This window comes from Copidosoma floridanum, unplaced genomic scaffold (genome assembly GCF_036245765.1).
Source record: "Copidosoma floridanum isolate Cflo_tuat_1 unplaced genomic scaffold, Cflo_Japanese_pri ptg000031l, whole genome shotgun sequence".
Classification (NCBI taxonomy): domain Eukaryota; kingdom Metazoa; phylum Arthropoda; class Insecta; order Hymenoptera; family Encyrtidae; genus Copidosoma; species Copidosoma floridanum.
In genome coordinates this window covers 6,402,814-6,427,740 of record NW_028321908.1, presented here as the reverse complement: position 1 = coordinate 6,427,740, position 24,927 = coordinate 6,402,814, and the positions used below count along the sequence as shown (strand labels likewise).

The window sequence follows — 24,927 nt, the reverse complement described above, 5'->3', positions numbered from 1 at the left end:
TTAATTTTGTGAGCATGCGTTATCAAGCCCCCCGAGCCACAGGAACTGTAGCTAACACCTCAGTGCTACCATGGCCTCCAACTACATATGTATAAAGGAAGTGACAGAGCATACATAAAAATTGTAAAATTCAAAGATGTTTAATGAAATTAATATTGACGCTGATGCTAGATATGCCAATCAGAATTTTTATCCAATAGTTTTATTATCTGATTATGTATTCCTTCCCTATCTGAACATGTACATCGATAAGGTCGTTCATAACAATATTTGTCCATCGTATCATCAATGTGGGCTTCGTAATCTTTGATAGTAGTATCAACATCACACTTGTCTTTGGCAAATAATGAAAAAAATCCATGGTATTTACCAATTGATTCTTTTCTGAGAGCTTATTTAAGTCTAAATGACTCATTGAAATTACATGAGTTTACATTCATGTATTCGTTAAAATTTATTGCATGCATATCTATTTGTTTTCTCATATTTCATTGTATTATTATTACATTTTTTTATTGTTATCTGATACACCCTAAATACTGACATTTAATTTATTTAATATTTTAATAATACAAATTAACAATTACAACTTGGTAAAACACTTTAATGTTTGCAAAACTTTTGTCGTACTATATTATTTTTAGAATAGTATCTTGTTTTTTCTAAATTTTCAGTTAATTTTTCATCGCTATACCGGGACATTAGGAATTACTTTACCAGCAATAAATGGCATAAAGAGCAACGTATCCCAATTTAAAATCCATCATCAAAGAATTTTTTAAGAATCCATTTTTTAACCAGGTCCATTACAAAATTGTTCGAAATCAACCTGTTCTGAAAGAATTATTAGTAATGAACTTTGCTACAGTATATAGTTTGATATTAATAAACAACTACATAGCAACAAACTTTTTTTCAGTAAAAAGCCCAGAAGTACCACTTTTGCGACCAACATGTGGCACGCTAATGTTCTTGCAAAGCGCACAATCACTGAAACGTGCAACTATCATAGCATAAGGTACTTTAACCAGTCAAAATTTCTAATTATATAAAAAAACGAAACAAAGGAGTGGCATTAGCTCAGTGGTAAGCATACTTGTAACTGATACAACATTGTTCTAGGGGTCGTGAGTTGAATTCCCGGTGAGTGCAGATTTTTTCAAAAACTGTTATGACAGGAAAAAGTTCCTATGCAACCCTGGGAGTTTCGGGGTAGGTTTTTTCCATGGAATTTTCTTTTAGAGTAATTCCAGGATTTTTTTCTTGCCTCACAGGTCTTTCGGGCCTAGGTTAATGCGGAAAAAATATTACGGCTATAGATAGGCATTAGCGAATCTAATAGGCCAGGCAGGGATCATCGACCTTACCGGCTAGGAGTGTTTCCTGAAACATGGGGCTTCTCCGGAGATGCTAATTAGCCTGGATCCGATGATTCTGTAGAAAGCGTTTCCTAACGGGGGTTGGGGCGCAATTCACTTAACAATGAAAACGTTTAAAAAAAAAAAATGTTGTAAAGAAACATTTTATGTACAGTGTCACCAAATTTGAACACAATTACGTTAACAGATTTCCAGAAAAAAATGTATCAAGTTTATTTTTTTCGTTGCCTATAATACGGACTTAAATGTAAATTGTCAAAAAAGTTGTAGAAAAATAACTATTACGCTTGGCCTGTTATTACATTTTTTTTATATTCTCTTGCATCTTTGTATTTATATATCTCCCCGGTCACGCAGGACCGGTTATCGAAAAAACTCTTTAAAATTCTTATTTTTCAATCGCTTTTATTTTTTTTTATCTTAAAATTATTCCTTATCCTAAGTCGGTTTCATGGATTCGATACCTGGCAAAAACCATCAGAAAAAATGTGAATGCCCCCGACCGGGAATCGAACCCACTACCCCTCGAGCTGTGTTGTTTCGGTGGCTAGCACGCTAACCACTGAGCCAACGACGAGGTCGTACGATATATAATTATTATATACTCTTCTATATAGCTATGTATACGGGTAGTACACTTTATAAACGAGAGAGAGAGGCGACAGTGAGCGCGAAGAGAAAGAGAGCCGAGCTGAGCCGAGCCGAGCCGAGTTTAACCGGAAATTGTGCCATCATACGGGTCGCTTCATCGCGCCGGTCGAACATCCAAGCGCACCAATAGATGTTTTACATCAAAAAATATTTAGGCTATTTGATTAATACCATACAAAACTAGATACTTTGAAGAACATTTTTTAATTTTTTTAAAGTATATTATTTAAAAACTAACGAGTACTGGCGAGTTGGACACAAATGCATTTTCCGTAATTGAGAGAGCCGACGGTTTTCGACTAGTTTAGTACAGCAGACTTTATCACGGCACCTTATGCATATACACGTGCTCACCTTTACCCCCCCACGGGAGCAACCCAACTCCCTTAACCAGCGAGGGCAAGGAGTGGACGTCCTGAAATACGGAGTCATCTCCAGAAAAAGGCTACACAGTCGAGAGTGGACCCGATGCACCTTTGGTACAAAGAGTGTCAGCTTAACTGGCATGGTGTTTCATCGGAGATATTCCCACTGTGCCTATGGTATAACATAGATATGATATCAATTAAGGAATTGGTAAATGGGTAAGAAAATACTACATACCTACACATAGGTGGTAAGTGGGTAGCCCCAGTGACTAGGCCAATACCTAGGCCAATAGGCTGTCACGGTATCATTTAGCTCGAATTTGAATGTTCACTTGAAGTTAAATAATTAATAATTACCGCTAGTCAACAGGCTAAAAAGTCATCAACTATTAGAATAAGTACTAACTTATAAGACAATTTAATTTAATTTTCAAAAATTGTTAATTGTTGCGAATAATAACGGTCGCGGATACAATGGAGAAAAATTACATACTACTCAATCATCATGTAGTAAGCACTTTTTTTAGGGTTACCATCTGCAAAATCAATGAAGTAGGACAAAAAAGTCAAAAAATCCGGAGATTTTAAATAATAACCTTGACATAATTGCAAACATTTTTTTTTTAATATTTCGAGGAAATTAAATGAAACATTGTTGTATTTTAATTTTAAAATTAATGTAATTTTAACGTATAATGAAAAGGGGTACGCACCTCTTTTAACTGTGGGGTTTGCAGTCTATTTAAAGATGTAGTTTCCCATTACGATGTTCTTAGCGGTGCGAATTGAAGACATACCATACTGGCAAGACCTATCTCCTGAGATTTTCGGCTCAGGATCCTCTTTTGCGTTAAAACTTTGAGCTGAGAAAATTCCCGTTGCTTATCTTTGCTGATAACTTGAGTAAGCTACTTTTTTATTTTTTTTATTTTGAAAGGTGGGGAAATGTATTGACGCACATTGCAGGGATCGCAGTAGCATGGAATTCTATGGTTTATTTTTATAAGACCCCCAATATCTACTAAACCCTGCCCTTATGCCACGTAGCTTTTGATACACCCCGGGATAGTGTTAGCATTACTTCACAGTAGAGCTCCCAGAAACATCATCGCATCTCACAGAATTTAAGAGCGAGCTCACTACCAGTTGCTAGAGGTGCCAATACTCTCAAGTCCTGAAAAGGACGAGATCCCTGAGAACCAGCACTCGTGTTTGGACTTTCTTGATAAGCTGCATTTTGTAACGAATACCATTATATGATGGATGGTTTGTTTAGCTCATAAGTAAATGTACTTAGTGCTGTATGGTTCAGCATTAGTCTTTACATGTCTAAGAAGTCTTGCCGCTTTACTTACGACCGACTTGGGCCTTTTCCTGGCCTCTTCTAGTGCACGTCTAAATGTCGGGCAGCTTCCACTGACAGCTTCATGGCTCATATCTCTTATTTTGCAGAGATATCCTAGGCTTCGGAAACATTTAGTTACGGCCAGCCTCCTCCTTACACGGCAGATGATAAATCCAACCTTAATCCTACCTTCGTGCTCTACCTGCTTTGCTAGCATTTTGTCAAGTGCTATTACGCCATTCTTTGTTAGAACGTTAGCTTTTAGAAGTTGGATCTTGAAGTCTTGGTTATGCTTTCGGATGACTTTCACAAAAAATTTTTTTGTTTTTCTTTTTTCATTGAGACCATCTAAGTCCCGAACTTCAAGCGTCGTTTTTTGTGCTGTAGTGACTACCTTAACTCGGTCTGCTACTGACTTTTCCACACTTTGGGAAAATTCTACTGCATTTTCAACTCCTTTAGTTTTTAGAAGCAAGTTCCTTTTTTTGGTTGTGACGACATTATACACAACAGCTCCTGTCTTATCAGGGTTGAAGTCAGTCTTTATCGACTCAAGCATCGACGTATAGACTCATTCACAAAGCTAAACAAGCGAACTCAAAGCCCTACTTATATTTCTCAGTGCAGGTCAACGGCAACAAAGGAGTTACACAATCTACAAAAAAACTTTATGAGTGCACATAAAGGTTCACTCATAATTCTAGGTACAAATCAACGCAATAAAAAAGTTAATGAACATACTGAAAGTTATTTGACCGTTTGATAATAACGAAATGTATAAGTGTATATATATATATATATATATATATATATATCTTCATGCAATTTAGTGAAGTTTTTGTTTTACTGGACTTATAAACATTTTGTATTTTCATCATTACGTACACTATTGATATCTAATTTTACATTTATTATTATTATTATTATACAAAGAAATAAAAAACGTTTCTATAAACTCTGTCTTAATGGAAAATTACGTCATTAAGGCGAAATATTCATTCATAAGCTTTCGAAGGGCGTGGTTGTTGTATGTTTGTGCTCGAATCACATATAATGTTTTTCTTACCAGAGGCACAAAGTGTAATTTTGCTCTTGTGGGTAGACTTCACGACCAGTAAATTACTTTAGGCCCTAAGGCAGACAAGTACTTTGGGCCCAGAGGGCGTAAAAAATTGTTCTACCCGTGGGTCAAAGTAATTACAAGGACACAAAATGTGGTGTAAGGGCTTGAAATATGGAACGTAGATCCAATCATGAAAAAAAAAAAAAAAACCTTTAACTCGAGCTAAGCAAGATTTCCGGTTGTTCATTGCAGAGAAAAAACAATGACGCTGCTAAGAGCGAATAAAAGAGATAAAATATATGACAAGATTGCTAATAGGCTTTACTAACTAGCGAGTGAAAAGATGTGTTCAAATCTTCATATACTACGGGTGCGTGGGCAGCTGCAATCAACGTAAAAAAGATAGTGAAGAAGAGGCCCGATGTTTTGCTGGCAGAACAGGAAGAGTCAAACATGCAGCAGGGGGCAGCGGGTGCCCAGAATTTCAAAATGCACTAGAGAAGGCTAAAAAAAAGGTACCTACAAGACACAAGGTTGTTAAAGACGGCCTCAAAGCTGCCCGTCAATATCTAATAGCAGTGGAACGCTTGAAAGAAGAGGTTCTCAAAAATAAAGAGAAGCACATCAGATATTCAGAAGATAATTTAAATTCCCTGCAGTATAGAGAATAAAGAAAGATAAACTCTGACAGCAAGTGCAGATAACAACTTTGAACTTTGCACTTAAGGAAGTGAAACGAGTCAAGAGAAATAGGAGTCCTTCGAATTATCCGAAAAAGAGCCTTAATTTGGTGATACCCAAAAGAAAGAGAACATACGATGACAAACAAGAAGAGACCATTTCCATCCATAGAAGTGGCTAAAAGATAATGTGTTTGTTTTCATGGTGTTAACAATATACTAAAATTTTCGGAACCATAGCGTCACAGTTTTTAAGAAAAAAAATAGCAAATTTAGGATCTTATACACAGGCTCTTACGATAACGTCGTCGCAACATTTACATCAATAACTTGGAAAATATTCTTACAAATCTTTTGAAAAACTAGTATACTATTATAAATAACAATTAAAATAACATATCCAATTTGAGAAAGCCTGCCGTCACGGTTTGGAAAACACTTATATTAAGAGTTTGAACAAAATGACATTGATATATCTGCATACAGAAGACGGGAATAAAACATTGCACATAAATTCAATTTTGAATTATTAACTTTTGTTTTTTTAAACTTATTAGTTCTTCTGCTGTACCATATGTAATAGCCCACATGATTCATTAAGAATAATAATAAAATGCACCAATTTTTAATGTTAACTGACTTTCAAGGCCACCTGTACCGCTTTAACCCCCTCAAAGACCGAATAGTCAGTAATAGAAACAGGCATAAAGTGATGACGCTTATATACCTGCAAAAACGTATGGTAATTTTAATATTCTCTAAGCGTAGAAGACCTTGCGAATACGTATGCGCAAGCAGCGGCTGAACAGCAGTTACAGAAATTGATTAAGTTCAGGAAAATTTAACTTGTAAAAAATATTCAAAACCCAAATCCAAAAATCAATAATTTGCATTCTTTTCAAACTTGAACCTTACTTTTCTTTACCTTAGATTATTAATTTAAATTTCAGTATTTTAAAAACTAAAGAGTACAACTGTATATCAGGACCACTTGCCACTGTGTAGCCTTTCCTCGGAGAAGACTCCGTATTTCAGGACGTCCACTCCCCGCTCGTAAGGCCGTCGGATGCAGGCTAATAAGCATCCCCATATAAGCCCCATGTTTCAGGAAAAACTCCTCACCGGTAAATCCGGCGATCCCTGCCTGGCGCATCTCCGCTAATCTCTATGTTGAAAACAATAAAAAGTAATTGTTGGTAAAAGTTTTAATCATTATCGTAGTAATCATATGACAAAAAAAAATTATGGGGGGAAGACATAGGATTTTATTTTTCGCAATACTCTTGTATGGCAATTAACAATAAAATACTTTTCCAGTCCCACCAAACACTAAGCATCACCTACCTTGGCGTCAATACAAGCTTTGCAACCATCCATGAAGCTTCTCCGGGCTTTGAACACGATCTGTTTCGCACTGAAGTGTCGTACACGATCGAATTTTTATTACTATAGTAATCATTCGTTTCAAAAATGGCTCGAGTTCATTTCGTTTAAGCAGCGATTCATATATATAGAAACTCGGTCCATATAATTTTTCTCTGTTAATTTATGTGAAACCCAAGTATCGAGCCTTTTCCGGTATCTAGCCTTATGTAATGTTTCAAAACTGTTTTATTTTTAATTTTATCAACTTTTTCAACGATTGGCCTACCAGGATGAGGTTAATTTCTAACATCGAAATTTCCAGAATGAAGACAAGCAAACTGATTCTGAAGTTGGCGTTCACTAAATTACTCATTACCGTATACACTACACAATTTTCGATGAGCTTGCACGGTATTTTTTCCTTTTTGGATGTAAAATATTCAAGTATGACGAAAATAACTTTCTGGAATCTCTATTATCAAAGCACAATAACTTCTGCTTGAGTACGTGAATGGCGCCATTTTTATATCTACAATATTTTATGGACTGTCATTTTTAAAGTATGGCTTTATTGAATAAGTATTACTATCAATATGTTAGTTAAACGCTATCTATTGAAAAAAATCAAAATTACTTTTTCCCCAATCCAATATTTACCTTATACATACGAAAAAGTTTCATGATTACTTATAATATGTAATATTTGCCAATTGCTAAGCCAAAAATTTAAATACTACAAATCGAATAGACTTGTTAAGAATAGACAAAATGTTACAATATAAGTTTGTCATTTCGAATAGTTTGAAATGATGATATTATCAAGTTGTTTTGTAGCTGCAGCTATGACAAAACATGATTCCGATTTTTGTATGTTTTTTATGAGCATTTAAGAAACTATGATCTAAATCCATTTTTATGATAAACTGTAACCCACTTAAACAGTTATGACTTCAAGCTATAGGTTTAAAAACCTGGACCAAGAAGGAGGTTTATCTGAGCCTATTGTTAGTTGGTGTGAGTAGTCTAGTAAGCAAAAAAGTGCTTATTATATATGTATTTAAAGAAAATATTTTTAATTTTTGCGAATATCTTGAAACGGAAAATTTGTTTCTGTAACATATTTTTTCAAGGTTGTATTAGTAAAAGAATACAAATATAAGAGACAAAAGTTTTTTTGCGATCAACTGCCTTATTAATAGAATTAATACAATCTAGATTTTATTATAATCACACTTAAACCTTGACGAAAATTTTAATAAAACCATTTTATATAGTACTAGCGGCCCCCCTGTCTCGGCTTCGCCCGAGACTCACTAAATAGAGCACCGTAGTGTGTTGATATGTAATGTGAAACGTTTTCAGGTAAAAATTTTACATCTATTTCTGGCACTTCTCACAGCGAAAATTTTCTTATTAAAAACGTATTTGTTCGGAATCCATACAGTTTATTTGGATACATGTGCCATAAAATAATCGTTGGCCCTACAAGGTCGGTAATTTCCAGTTTCTTCCGTATAATCTACAAAAAGGGCTATTTTTTTAAGCTGTAGAAATTTAGAACTCACAAAAAATACATAATTGAAAAAAAAATTTCTTCTCTTATCTCTCAACTTTATTACCACATCAACAAAGTCCTAGAGCTTCATCTCTACATTTTTTATCGCCACAAAAAAACAAATACATATTCTACCTATTTAAAAATCTGGAAAATTAAAGAGATTACTATGAGGGTTATAGTAAAAAACTAATCTCTTACTTAATAAATTCTTTATTTATCGATTTTGATGCTGCTTAAATCTCGATATATGTTCAGCATCATTTTCATGACGCCTAAAAATGTATTCTTTAAATGCATTTGAAGTTTTTCTTCCAATTGACTTCTTGTGACTTTTGGCATAGTTAAGACTTCTGTGAGCCTTAAGGGGCTATTTTTTTTAACTTTATTATGTTGTAATATATTTGTTGGCAAGGTAGTTCGACGTCCGATGATCCTGAAAATGGCCGGTAAGATTCTCAAGTAAACTCTTTCTTGACTAAAGTTTCGAGCAAACGTGATTGCCTCGTTATCTCACGGTGATCTTTTCTGGCCTGCTGTTGTAGCACCAGACTGATCGGGAGGAAACCTTCGTCTGTAGCGTTGGAGATAATTGTACAGCTCTTTTCTAACATCTCCTGGTGTTGCGACGGAGACGTTAATGTCTAAAGCACCTTTTTTTTTTGCAGAATTCAGTGGTTTTGGTGATCTAAGGTGGGGAGATAGGTTCGCGATGCTTGCCCGTTGGAGACTGTCCCGTTTGCTCAGGTTTATTTTTCCTTCATAGCTGTTAGGTTCTCCCAGCACCACTGGAGAAAGAGGATCGGTGATTTCTGGTTGAATGCTTAGAGTCAAGAGGGTAATATAGGGTCATCGGTTACCGGGGTTCTTATCAGCCTTGCGACGAACAACTCCGCTCGTGATGTCTGCCAGTGAATGACTTACTTGGTTTAATAGTGGCCGACTTTACAAAGTCTTTTAGTCGACGAATCATTTTCGAAAATAGTAGTAAAAATGTATTTGTTGGCAAGGTAGTTTATTACGTTAGGTGACCCTGAAAAGAACCGATGAGGTTGATGGTTGAGTAGGGAACGTAAATACTTATAATGGCCCTGAAAAGGGCCAGTGGTGACACTTCCAGCTATTTCTTGTTATTATTTCTGATGATAAAAAGCTGGCTGGGGTAGCTTGACTCTTACCCTCGAAGTCTTTATGTACAGGGAATGTGATGGATGGAGGTACGCCGCTGACCAAGGAATATCTCGTCTTTTGGTCGTTCCCCGAATAGCCAACTGCTCATCGTTAATTGGGAAAATGGGCCTGGAGAATATCTTCTCTGTAGGTATGTCATTGGTATGACCACTAAGAAGGAGGCCGTTGTGGCTGCCCGTACTCTTCAGGGCTGTCCACCCTGGCTTGCATTTGAAGTAAAAAACTCTTTGACGGCACCAGGCTGGATGGTTGAACGGCCACAAAACTCTGAAATGTTAGAGCCTGTTGTGAAGGCAGGTTGTGTGAGCAGAACGACTGCAATATGCGACAATTTGATAGGGCATCTTATAACCACTCTCTTCTATCTTTGATTGCGGGTGGCTTCAATTTTACGTCATTACCACCTAGTGGATCCTACTAAACTAAAACGCAACGCTAGCTTATTTTAGTACAACTTTGAGCTTATTTATCGTTATTGTTATGAACTTTTTCAATAAAAAAACTATGCTAAAACCATCTCGGAATCATCAAGAATCAGTATGCAAAATTTCAGTAAAATCGGTTCAGTAGTTTTTGCGGTTAGCGATTACAACGGTTTTAGCGACTTTGCGTTATTTATTAGTAAGATAATCATTGATTACAATAATACTATTTTAGAACTCATTATTTATTTAGGGAGTTTAGTATATAAAACTGAGTATTTAACTAAATTGCAAAAATTCAAATTGTTAACTAACTTTTTTGTTTGATTGCCTGTACACGCAAAAGAACTACAAAACAGACTTTAATAAAAACAGAGAATTTTTTATTCGATTGTATGAATTACGTAAGTGTTGCATGCTGCTAAATTAATGGACACTGACGTTTATCAACCTTTGTATTCGTATACAAGGATAATAATGACATTGATGTCATTTGCTAACGAGTTTCAATGACAGTTAAATCCTTATTTTTTGGGTAAAATTGAAGGTGTAATGAAAAAGAAACCTTAATTACTTTTTACAAATTAGATTTTTTTACCTTATTTAAATTTTTAAATATTGAAAAACACCACGTGCATGTGCTCTTCAATAAACTTAGAAAGCAATAAAGTTATTCGCATACCTTTATATGTCGGGTAAGAACTAAAGATACGTTTTAAAGTAAATTTAGGATATTCTTTATGTCTTCTAGATACGACACTAAAAATTGCCATATTACAAGGGAAATTTGATGAGCCTTGCTGGTACTGCTGCAACGTTCGAAGTTTTGGACTAGTACCAAACTTAGACACCATAAATGGAGCCTAGGATGCTTAAGAATATCAAGGCAAAGTGATAATGCTACTTATAAAAAAGAACCAAACTTAAATGGATAAAGCTTATTAAGTTGCTCAAGTTATTTCATGCCCACCTGAAAGCATTAGCCATGTTGACTAATCAGGTAGCTTGTGAAAAAGCTTGAATACATTCATTGGAAAAATTTTATCTTTCTATTTCAAAAACTTTTGTTTAAATTCACAAAAAAGGCAATTGAATCATACCACTAATTATTGCTTATTCCGATGGATAAATATCATGCGCACCGTAATATACCCTAAGTATGAATGTGATGTGCCAATAATAAATGAAATAATACAAAACAATTTATTAGATATATTTCTATGTGGAAACGTTTTTCCAATTAATCTTGGTTTTCGTGGCAAAGGCAAATCAACAGAGGCAAAAGGATTCGTAAGTAATTTTACAGATAATCTATCTATACTTTTGACTACAGAGCAAGTAAGTTTTTCACACTTACTAAAAAAATGCCATTACATTTTTAAATACGTGAATAGAAGGATATAAGACAAATTTAAATTCTTTGCTTCTAGTATACAGAATATCACACTATTAGTTTTCTTAGATGAGTAAAAAAATTTCTGGGCTACATTTAACATTAATTTCAACAGGACTTCAATTAAATAGGGGAAGCTTAATCTTTCAAAATTGCTAAACAAAAACGATGACGAACCAACTTCTAATTAAGAAAAATATTTTAAATGTATTTAATCAGATAATTCATGGAATCTGAATTATCGAGTTAAAAATTTTAATTTATGTGACAGTTAAGAACTATTCACTATTACATAGTATTATTAACAATTTTTCGTTACTGTCATTAAAATTGTAAAAAGAACTTATACTAGATTGTTTCTATGTAGGATTGTATAAAAATTAAATAATTCAAAAGTGTTGACATTCTAATAGTGATTAACTATCACGTGTGTTATTGTACGTAAACTTTTTCAATTAAGAAATACATTAACTGTTAAGCAACATTTAAGTGTCAAAAACCATACAGTTGATTCTTAAAAATAAATACTTTTCTAAGATATTTGGATCAGCCTATTTAATCTATAATTATTATATCAGAAATGGAACATGTATTAGAACTTATATGTTCTGCAAATGTAGAATCAATCAGCTTTTTCATCATTTGTATGTATTCTTCAAAAGACTTCGTAAAAAAATTATAGCATTGAAATTATTGTCCGAATGTAACAAAATAATAAACTCTTATTTTTATTTAAATGCATTCCATGAACTTAAAAAAGGTAGTCTCCTCAAAATTTTTTGAAATTTCTAGAATCACGACCGTGTTTAGCAAGTAAGAGTCATAAAGAAATTGTTTTATGCTTCATGCCGAACCGGTGAAAATTAGTACTTTCGAAACATCTGTAGACTACCATTTAAAATTTCTCATTTTTATATAAGTTATAAATGGCAGCTTAGCGTACAGCTAAGAGAAATTATCCCGAAATGAGATATTATTTAATTTGTACTCGATGACCAAAATTGACAAGTTTGAAATGTTGTTTAAAAAGTGATTACATATGTATAAAAAAGGCTTAAGTTGTTTATTTGAAACAAAAAAAAACAGTTAAGAAAACAAAATAAAAGATAATTGAACAGCATTATTTAAAACCTTTAAAATTATGTCAATTAACGTCTATTTTAGCTAATCTTCATGACTTTTTTTTATGTATAAAATTAAATAAACTTAGAAGTAAACTTGTAATGGAAATGGCCTACAGCTTATACAGTCATAAAGCAAACCAATTATACGAACGCAAAATATTAGTCGAATATAAAAATACCATACTAAAAATGTCTAGACGTACACACCATCAATAATTTATCATGGAACAAGTAAAATAAAAAACAAGGTAAATACGTAACCACACAAATGATATACTTATCTGACCTTATCCGACTCTCACAGGATAACTAGGTCGATACTAGATACAGTAAGTACGCGTCTGAAGCGTACTATATTATACCCGGTGATATTCAAACCCACTTGACTCGCATTACATACACCCATGAGCAAATATAGTCAATTTGTTGAATAACATTAGAAAGAATGAACTACTTTACATAAAATTATCATTCGCAAATAAACGACAATAGAGGCGAATACAATATCTGTGACAATTCTATTGTTTATATTTATATCAATTTTTACTCTTTTTTCTAGCGACAAATTGTATGTACTTTGAGGAAAGGTAGTCAAATATTTTTTAATACGCCGTAAATAACAAATACTTGTGATTCTAACTACAAATCTATAAGAATATATAATTTTGATCTCGAAATTCAATTATTTGTACAGTTTCCTTACTCATTATTATTCGCGTTGTGAGGTCACAAGTACATTTTTAATTAATATCTCATTTAAAATATTCAAATTTACCAACAAACCGAAGCTTTCGTGAATTTGAATATTCGCGCCATTAAAAAACGTAAAAGGGCCTTTTAATAAAAACACATTAAAAATGACTGTCTGCGAAACAGTATATCACCGCTGACGATCAACTAATTTTGTATATAGACAATTTTTCTCATAGTCATTGAAAAGAGTAATATTGTGTGCAGCAAAGTGCTGGCATGCATAATCAATAGATTTCTTAGGATTATCATTAAAGTATTCTCTTGCATATCATACGACTTTGTACTTAGTATAACGTAAGATTTTTGTCAGTTACAAGTACTGCAACTGTTCAAGAACTAACACAGACTTAAAACAAAATACAACCAAATTTTTTTTTTGATTTTCCTGGTATTAACTTTTTTTAATAGATCTGATATTTATTTTGATGAGAAGTTACGGTAATACTAAATACAATAAAGATAATTCTATGAGATGTAGATTAATTTAGAACCTATAATCTAAAAAATTGGTGTTTGGTGGGTTAGTACTCTTACAGAAAATGTTATTATTAAGCTTTGTCATAACTTTCATTATTATATTAAACCATGTTTAAAAAAAATAGATTTTAAAATTATTTAGAAGATGCCGTTATGATCATTCTTATATCTCGTTAAAACTATACAAATGTTATGAACATCTCACTTTAAACTATTGATATTTTACTTATAAGGTTTGGAGACACTGTTTGCTATACGGATGCTATAATAAACTTCTTAAAGTTTAGATGAAAAAAAAAGAAAAATCACGCTGTTGTCTCAAATTCATTTTGTTTATTTAAAAAACTATAACACCATGTCAGGTAGCAAAATTTGCTGTAAAATGTACATTTTTCTGTATTGCAGTTTCAATGAGTGCTCCCAGCTTCTGCTTTTTGTTACACTGCCCAGGAAGTGAACTCACAAAATTTCGTCAACGTTGTGGACATTAAGAGTTTGATCATGTTTTATTTCAGAGCTTATCGAAATGACTGTATTTGTAAAAGAAAATGGTTCGCTTAAAAAAAATAAATAAATTTTTAAAAAAATTTTTCGATGTCACTGGCATCACGATTCATTCTACATAACGTCAATTCATTATACGATTTTAACAAATAGAAAAACAAATAATAGAAACTTTTTATGGACTTTCTTAGACAGCATATACGCATTCTTAGATTAATACAAATTTCTTAGAAAATGGAAACTGAAAAATGTCTTGTGACAGTAGAGCTCAACACGGAACAATTTAAACAATTTTTTTTTTTAACACGCCTAAGTTACAAACTGATACAGACCTTTGTAATAAGTTGGCCTAGTATTGATTTTTCTTGGAAAGGAAATTCTTAAAGATCATAGATAATTAGGAAAAATTTACTATTTGTCTTGAAAACCGAATAAGTAATTTTCTGCTATTCTAGGTACTCATTAAAAAAAAAAAACTAAGAAAAAAAATTTCAGAATTCAAATTCAAGGTCAGCACACCGACATATGACCGATAGCAACTACGCCATTAAAGCTCTATGCATACATTTTAGATTAAAATAGTAACAGTAATTGATATTAATGACTAAAACATAAAGCTGTCTTAAATCTACGTAAACGAGGTTTCTAGCACAGCAACTTAAGGCATTGAAAGCTTAATCATATAAATATTTAAGATTTAGTTAACTTTGTCACTAAAATATATTACTAATTAGCATTTTTGTTTATAAAGCTTGACATGATACCTTACTATAAATGTAACATACTAAAAGCAAGAAGCAAATTAATAAAAATCTCAACTTTTTTAAAAAGTCTCTAGATTCACCCTCAAACTCTAACTAGTCATGGATGCAACAAGAATAGGGAGATCTTAAATCTCAATACAGTAATAAGCAAACTCTACAACATAGTTTCATTTTTGTAACTTTAAAAAATTCATGATAGCATTTATTTTATATGAAACAAAAATTTACTTAATATTTTAAATACTTACGTTTAAAACATTTTCTGTTGCGTGAAATTTAATTTTTAGATCCAACAAATCTTCGTTAAAGTATAACTGCAATAATCGCTGCATCAGAAAAGTACCCCAGTTATCGACTTTAACTTGTTTTAGTCCTTGAACAATATCAGTATTTCTATTTCTATACAACGATTCCATGACTTGGATAGAACTAGTTCCTTAAAATAAAAAAATTTAGCTTGAATGAAGAAATAAGATAATAGTACAGATATATTGTATCTAAAACTCTTCATGCTACTTCACAAAATACAATATTTTATGAATTCGCATACACATTTAAAATTAGAATTTTATTTTAAAACTAAAATTATTTCTACAAAATTTTTTGACACATGTCCTTTTAAATTTAAGTATAAAATAGTTTATACATTGAGTAAGTTAGAACATTATAATGGGAGAATAACTTTGTACAATAACCTGCTAATTGGCAGCAACAAAGATTGCGAATTGAAAACAAAAAAACTGCTACGACAGCATCCTAACAAAAAAAATGTATCCAATAAAATAACGTCAATTATGAACCAGTATTATTGTCGTTGTCATCATGATCAAATCATAAAAGTATTTTTATAAGAGAACTCATACAGAAATTTCCGTCTGTTAACACATGTAGTAGGTTTGCGGAGGCATAAAATTTTATAAGTCAAAATAACGAAGAAAAAGAGTTTTTTTTGGGGGGGGAGGGGCGGGAGGAGGTAAACATATTTATTTATACATTATAGAATTAATTCGTGTCAGTCAGAAGTGAAAGCTCCCCACACTCGTCACAACCCCAACGTGCTAACATGTTTTTCCTTTAATCAAACATAATTATGAATTAAGGCGAAAAATGACTATTTGTGTCTCGTTTTATCATGATAAGTGTGATGCCACGCTTTTGTACGACCGTCCACACTTCTTTCATATGCCCTCCCACGTTCATAAAATAGCCCTTCCACAGCCTCCCTACGCCAATACAAAATAAGGTGAAAAGAGAGTTTTATTTAGTCAAAAATTTTTGTGTGCCTCCTCTCGCAACTTAGACATATTTGAACCATAGAAATTCTCCTAATTTGAACGTCATTTGTACCACGATGAATCGTATTTGGAAGTTTTCAACTGTCATTCAGCTTCCAAATTTATTCACTGATTTTATACTAAAAGATTAAATTTTAAATACTGATTCGTTTGACCATGTCTTTTAATTTTGGTGTAGCGTTAATAAAACATTAACAAACTGGGAAGACTAGGTTGTGAAATCTCGCCATGACTCAATACATTACATGTCATACTCTTGATAAATAGCATTCAACACACGCTGCCTCAATAATTTTCAAGATTTTTTCCTGTTTCATAAGTTTAATTTTTATCCTAACAGAATGTTATCTTATTGTGATCTTTGACATTCCCGGGGTAATTCGAGTTTTTCGTTGAACACTAATATTAGCTAATGTATTATATAAAAGTATCAAATTTTATAGTATAAAAAAATTGAACGTCTCAAACATTAATGAATCAAAAGTGGGTGTAGCGACGGAAAATACTTTGTTGAACATTTTCAATTAAAAATGTATTCAAGTGTTACAAAAAAAACTTTGGTTATTTATTTCTTCAAACACTAATCGAAACAAACTAAATACCCTTGAGTGACATCACTTTAAATCAACAATTTGTTTGATATAATGTAAGACATTAAATCCACTTTAATGTGATACATTGTCTGCACTTTTCATCATAATTAATTTGCGGAAGTGATGGATACTCAATAACTCAAAACAGAACATAAAACTGTAAAAGTGTCTACTCTCTTTATTTCCAAGATAAAATTTAGTAATCTCTGTACTCAAAAAATATACAGTAAAATAAAGATAAAAACTTTTTCTCATAGAAATAGTGTAGATTGTCGCAGAAACTACTGTTTGTTCTTGCTACTGCATGCCAACTCCACAGAATTTCAGAGTCTATCATAATACTAGAAGAAGGTAGCATGTGACGAGGTAAAATTAGTGCCACTAATTTCCCTTCGACTTTGCGACTCCTCCTTGCTCTAATCTAATTCGGGCATGTTTCGTTGTCATATATATAATTTTCTTGGTATTTATTGTTTTTAGAGCCTGTGCGAGTTGGACGTGACGATGGAGACGCAAGGGCTCATTGGGCAACCAAAGCGGAGGGGAGGCACCAAGCCTGATCGGCAGAAACAACAGCAGCTGCAGCGGAAGAAACAGAAAAAGGCGCGAAAAATCAGAGTAGTGTGGCAGGAATCAGGGAGGAGGGCCGGCACGAGAGCCTGGGAGGGGGGTCCAGTCTTGCTCAAACTGTGCAGCGTAGCAGTCGAAGCAAGAGCGTGTCGAGATTCTTTTTCTTCTTCTTCTTGAGAATAAAGTAGCGAGCAGGTGTTGGAAGATCTGAGTAGCGGGAGTAAGGAAGCGGTGGAGAATATCAAGGTATACGAGAGTTGTAGCGTAGGGAAGAACGAAAATCAGGGACGGAGATCAGGGTGCAGCGTCACGGCATATGAACAGCGGGGTCGAGGTCACGTAAGCCAACCGAGGAAATCAAGAGGACCAGACGGTTGTCGAGGGCTAACCTTCCGCCAAAGAGAGCGAGAGAGAGAGGACTGAGATCCACCTAGGAGCCGAGGACCGAGGAGCCCACTCTCGGGGTCAGACAGCGTCGCGACGAGGTAGGGTGTTCTGATCCTTCGGGTGCGAGTGAGAGCGAGGGGATAGAATATTCCGGGGCCGAAACGAATAGAAAGGAAGTGTACAAGAGCGAGAGAAAGGAGTGCTGGGACTTGATGAGCCGGTCTGAGTAGTGTGCAGGTGTGTGTAAACACAGAAAAGAGACAGAAAGGAGGAAGCGTGGAGCAGGGCACGAACTGTGGAGGGCAGTAGTACTGTGTATACGTGGAGGACCCTGGACGTGAGAGAGAGCCACACTAGCAAATTCTGCAAATGGCCGGCAAACTGCATAATGTGTGGAAAAGTCAAACATGAAGGTTAACCTTGTGAAGGCACTATCCCTTGTTGCCTACACTGCAAAGCGGAACACAAAAGCACAGACACCAAAAACTGTAAAGAATTTAAAGACCAAAAAGCTATTCAAATCTTGATTATGCCAATATGTCTTACAATAATGTTAGATGCCTAATGAAAAGAAGATTTGGTGAACTCCAGAGGAATAAAAATGATTTTCCAATTTTAAGAGAAAAAGCTTTAGCCAAGATATATGGATCAGTTGATGTCGACGTAACCTCATATAGTTACTCAATCAAGAAGCCTATCTTATACAAAGGTTCCACCAACGCACAGACAAACAAATCAAGCAACAAAGTTGGAAACACAGTAACTAATCAGCCCAATCGCCAGATACTAAGCCAAAATAAAGCATCAGACATTCAAAGTATACAACCAACCTAAGTGAATAATACTCTCCGTACAACAGAGAGTCTCTTAAAAATGCAGAATCTCAACGCCTTACTCGCAAAAGGAGCACTTAGTGTTTCTAGTAGACCAAGGGTTGGAACTAATCAACAGAGTCTCTTAAGGACAGTGAATGCGACGACTTCTCAACACAGTGGGACTACTGGACAAATGCAGGATTTCTAAACACCAAATGAAGGCAGCGAGTACTTTGAAAAAGGACTAAATAAAAATGACAACAGCATTAAGGAAGAAGTCACCCAGCAGAGGAACCAAAATAAAAGTGACAATAAAGACTATATCCCAAAAACATCACTAACAAGCCTACAGGGAAGTTCAACAAAAATAATCAAGACATTAAAGTTGTCAATCAAAACAAAAAAGGCTGGTAGTCTTCAACTTTATAAAAATATACATACTCTTTTTCTAGTAACTCAATTTTTTATTATTCTTGTTTAATTTATTTACTTTTTGAATTTTAAATCATACTTAATCTTACTTGGCTGAAAATATGAACAATTTGAAAATTCTACAATGGAACTCTAGAAGCATCTCCAATAAACTAGATTTACATAATCACTCACAAACGTACGATATAATTACTACAACTGAAACCTTTTTAGGTGGTGGTATCACCTTTTTTATTAAGGAAAACATTATTTATGATGTAATAAAATTTGATACGCTGTATAAAGGTCTGGAAGTGGGCATGGTATCTGTAGAGTCAAGCTCTGGACCTATACACATTGCAGCTTGTTACAGGTGCCCATCAAATAATTATAAAAGATTTAAAGAGTTTTATCTGTGAATTACATCCAACACTCTACTGATAATTTGTTATTATTTGTTTTAGGAGACTTTAATGCTCACCATAGTCTTTGGGGAAGTAAGAAGAATTGCCCTAGTGGAAAAATAATTGCTGATAATCTTAACTATGAAAAATATTTTCTGCTAAACGATGGAAGCTATACTCATGTAACTGTATCACAAGACACTTATTCCTTTTCTTGTATAGACTTAACTTTTGTGTCAATGGATCTAGCTATCCAAACCGAATGGTCAGTAGCAGACGACATGACACCTGGGGCAGTGATCACTTTCCCATAGACATTTCCATTAATACCAGCCCAAAATTTCTATCTCAAATAGACATTAGATCTAATTTGAATAAATTAAACTGGGAAAAATTTAATTCCGAACTTAAAAAAGGTACCTGAATGTTTACTTCAGTCAATTGTATTAACAATAAATCTATTGATCAGTATGCATTTTTTGTTGACTTTCTTAATGGTTGCATAGTAAACTCTCTAAACTACAATACAAATAAACAAACGATGCATAAATACAAGAATATCGGTAAGTCTAAAAGCAAAAGATCCATTTGGTGAAACGAAGAGTGCGATAAATCAGTCAGAGTTTGTCTGTCCCTGTCTTAAACCTTTTAAAGTCCAACATTCATCCGAAAGCCCCTCGTTACCCCGAATCCTTACCTTTGTCTCAAATTAAGGTATTGTATAAATGAATAATCGAGTCCGGTTTGTTGAAGTCATGAAATTAATTTTTTTTTTTTTTTTTAAAGTTGTAATTTTTAAGTAAGTACAATTATTATAAATACAATTGTTTTCTTATCTTTTGGATAAATGAATAGTCTTGTATGTAACGTTCAAAATTTCATACTCTGGATTTTTTTGGATCCAGTCTTTTACTGCTGCAACATTCTTCACCGCATACTTTAGATCGACGTGGAAGCTATGATGTTTGCATGGTATGTAGTCACGTGTAAGAGTTGCAAGAGCTGGACACTTATACTCCTCAATGTTAGTAACCCTAAAATTACAAATATAAGAAATTGAAAATAATACTCAATGTGTTTTTCATTTATTAGTGATTTCAAATACATACTTGCATGATAATATTCTTTGAAGCCAATTTTTCTTTTCACGACCCTTGACGTAAACCTCTTCAACATCAACCAGCATGCGTTGAAAATTTCCAAGTCCTCCCTTGTAAGAAATGTTGCCAAAATTCCAGCTTATGCCATAAAAATTAGCCTCCAACCATTTATTCAGACCTTTATCTTTTTTTGATAAACATTCTAATGGATAAAGTGGCTTGAGCACTACAACAACAGGTATGGCGTCTTTCTTTAACTCAATGAAAGAAATCTCCTTAAAAATGAAAATATTGCCAAAGTTCTGGAAGCCCTGACAGTCTACGATGTACTTCATTTTGATAAAAAGAAAACTGATGTTGCTTAGTTAAGCCCAGTTAAATGACTGAATTCTGCCGCTAAAAACTTACAATATAACCACGCCACCATACTCACCCCGCCCCTTTCTCATCACTTACCAATAAAAAATAAGTCCCTCGTCCTCCCACCACTTTTGGTAAGGATTTAAAGGGGATATATTAGCTTGAGCAGCTCACTTCTACGCGAACGTTACACTAGTAAACTTCCTCGTGAGAGTTTTAACATGGCTTTTATTCAATATTTTAAAGATATGGTTCATTGCATTTGGCAATCATACCAACAAATTATCAATAGTGAAGTTGATACATGTCACATTCAGCGACTATTGGACATTAGCCTTACAATTCTTAGAGATACAAATATTTTTACTCAAAATAATAATAATTTGACAACATCAGATAAACAAATACTACAATCTGTTGAGGTTTTACTAAAAAGTGTTATACAATTACACTTACTTTACGATCGTTTGGAAGTAGTAGATGCAACAAAAATATTGAGGAATGAATCTGAAGTATTTATACCAGACAGTAAGAAAGAAGTGGCAGCGGCAGTCGATGCTTTAAAAAATAAGCCAGAATTTTTTGTACTGGCGGGTAATTAAAAAGTCCTTCTAGGTCAAGGCATAGCCACAGCAGCAGCAACAGCATCGGCAGCTGTAGTTTCAAATTTAGAGAACGTTGAATCTGTAAATCTAGATGATGTTAATACTGCCTTTGAAAATCGTATTGCGTTGGCTGTAATTGTGAATTTGAAGCACTTAGATGTAAAGAAATTTCTGAAAGATGCCAAACAAAAATTTATTCAGCAAATTCAGCAGTCTCTTAAGAATCATCAAGCATTGAAAGTAAATACAGTTTTAGCAGCTCAATATGTGATAATCAAAGATAAGTTGAGGATACTGATTTAAAGTATTTTAATACAAAGTCACAAGCTATTTACCAGACGACTGATCTAAGTGAGTGGTTCGAAGTAAATGTGCAACAATCTATAAGAAAAAATTTAGACAATTTTCAAGATAAAGAATCTGGCTGGTCTCTGCGCTCGATTTTAAACTTATAATTAAAATTTATAATATAATAAATAAAATTTATAATTAAATATAAAAATTGTACTCTTGTCATCAAAATTTTAGTATCATCTTCAGTCCATTCTTCTTTTAAATTATCTGATAGTGTTGGTACCATCAAAGACAAAGGAGAAAAAGAAGACTGTTGAGCTGATGATAATTATGGTTCAGGTGTTAAATAGTATGCAGATAGTGCATCTTCGGCTGCTCTCGTTGTATGCAGTGTAGGTGGAATAATGCTCTACTCTGAAGGTGTTGGAAACGATTTTCCTTCCAAATTCCACTTTTTATCAAGCCACCACGAATCTGATTGCGACAATGGTTGAAAATGCTCGAGGCAATCCAGCTAACCAGGTTGCATTACCTGCATGGACTCTTCTTTTTCTGTAAATGACAAACAAAAGTTAGAAAAGACATTTTCAAATAAAGTAATAGTGAAAATTATATATTTTACCATTTTCCGCTGCTGACATCGTGGCTTCAAAATTATTTTCTTCAGCTGTTGCAGTATCTAAAGAGTTTGAGTTTTCTGCTGCTGCTAGAGTATCTTGAGAAAATGGGTTTTCTAATGCTGATGGTTCCTCAACTGCCAGCTCTAGTGCTGGTACTTCCTGGAGTGAAACTTGAGCTACTACTTCAGCCATAGCGTCAAAATCTCTAGCATAAACTGCTAGAGCCCGTCGCAGGAGTCGTTAGTGGTACCTACTGATGCCAGAAGCTATTGTCTTCTTAACCATTTGAAAACTGTAATGCAAGAATTATTAAAGTTAAAAATTTGAATCATAGTTAAGCCATGCAACGCACAAAAAAAGGAATTTAAAGAACTCAACATTAATTCTGCGCCAAGCGAAGAAGAAATACATTCAAAGAGACTCTCAACATCATTTCTGCACTGAGAGTAGAAAAGTTGTAAAAAGAACTCGAAATCATTTCTGCACCGAGTGAAGAAAAAATATATCCAAAGAGACTCTCAACACCATTCCTGCGCTGAGATTAAAAAAAAAGGTAAAGACTCTCGACATCATTTCTATGCCGAAAGTAAAAACATGCAAAACTCTCGGTGTAGTTTCAACGACGAAAGTGAAATAAAATAAATTAACTTAAAATTTTACTTACCTTATAAATGTTGATTACTTATATGTACTTCAACTACTTTTTACTTGTATGCACCTTTGCTCTGAACTTAATCACGTTTGAGCTGCTTCGCTATCACTAAATAGTAGACTAACTAGATCACTTAACTAAGATTAACTAAAACCTCTTCAACATTTTCTTGGTACAAAGTGCGGGATGAAATATAGTTTATCCTTTTCTAATATTTTTCATTCAATGACAATTTTTCTATTTCTAAGTTCGGAAAATAATAGGACCATGTGAAACTGTAAATATAACTATATTTTTCTAATCCTTTTTCACACCACCAAAATTCACATCTCTCACGTAGAAAAAATATTCAGGAGGGCTGAGTTTTCCCCCTCTTACTCAGGAACAAGTTGTCTGATTGGATATTGCAAATTTTCACCGTCAGAATGCATATGCATATGTGTCTCATCTCATGGATATATGATAAGGGTAATTATCTGCCTTTTTTGGAGTAACTCTTCCAAAGTGAATATAAGAGAGGTCTTGGATTGTGAAGATTCAGTTTGAAAATCATCGCAAGCATGACCAGAACAAGATCTGTACCGCACTTCTGTGACATAGACATGTTACAATTGGAAGAGATTGAAGACACTATTAATCATTGGTCATCGTAAGATGCACGCAATGCTTCTCGAAGGGGGGATGGGCAACCTTCTCGCAGCAAAACTGTCTAATTTTTCCCTAGTTCCCTCCCATCCCTCTTCCCTTCTTTCTCCCAAGTGCTCAGTGACCAGAATAGTGATCTCTACAGGAGCCGGCAGTATAGAACTATAATGTATATATACAGAGAGGCAGAAGGAAAGGGAAGCTGATAAGCATATGCTGAATCAAATTTTTAGTTTTCAGTTGCGTTGTGTTAATTATAATTTTTCTAAGTCCTAAAAAAAATTTTGACGGTAAAAAAACTCCGTGTAATGAATTTCTATTTACGTTTTTGCGGTTTTTTTTTATATATTGAGTATTGAGTGTTATTACTAACTAGTAATTGTTTATATTTACAAAAACAATGACAAACTGAACCATAATGCCATAATGCGAAACTCTTACAATGTAAATACGTTTTGTATACATGGGTGATTCTGACATAAGTGGTTCCAAATTACTTTAAGAATTATTAAAAAAGAAGTTCAAAGCCCTTTAGTACCTTCGTTCAAAAATTATAGCTGTTAAAAGAGGAGCGATACAAAATTGCTACACATAAGAACAAGTCGATTTTTGCCGGAAATTCGTTTAAAAAAAACCTATAACTTTTGATTGGTGGCAGCAAATTTAACACATTTTTTTATAATCGTTAAAGCTTCATTTCAGCAGTCATTTAAGCCTTTTTTGACCACCAAAAATAGTACACTCTTGTGCTATTAATGTTAGAAGTGGAATCGATATTCATCGATGTGTCTCGCACAAAAAGGCCAATTAGACAAAATGCCAAGATACGTGTCTTATTTTTTAGCTCAAAAATACTGGAAAAAAAGTTTCGTAAAGTTCTGATGCACAAAAGCTAGACAAAGAGACAATTTTACTTTCTAAATAAGTATATGTTAGCAGTACTTGTGTTTCTCAAGCTCTACACAAGTGCAAGCATATATATGCACTCATACATGCTCTGTTTTTACAGTCGCAATCCATGTTTTTATTTTTTCCAATCTTGTAGCATACATGACAACGCCAAAAACACAATTTATCACTGAACATTAACATAATACACACGTAAATCACTGATTTATTTGGTCAATTCACTCTTAATAACC

The 24,927-nt window shown here is 33.9% G+C and overlaps 1 protein-coding gene across 2 annotated transcripts in view; it reads right to left on the bottom strand.

Annotated features, from left to right (window-relative positions):
• The window catches only part of Cp190 (centrosome-associated zinc finger protein CP190), a 201,758-nt gene that overhangs the window by 151,465 nt on the left and 25,366 nt on the right, over positions 1 to 24,927 (bottom strand). Inside the window, exon 2 of one of the 2 annotated variants that reach the window (XM_089597229.1) lies at positions 15,283 to 15,470. In XM_089597229.1, coding sequence (XP_089453355.1) covers positions 15,283 to 15,450 — 168 coding nt within the window. In that variant the 5' untranslated portion in view covers positions 15,451 to 15,470. Of the gene's footprint in view, positions 1 to 15,282; positions 15,471 to 24,927 lie in introns of those variants that run through there. The other variant, XM_089597230.1, reaches the window with a different exon arrangement.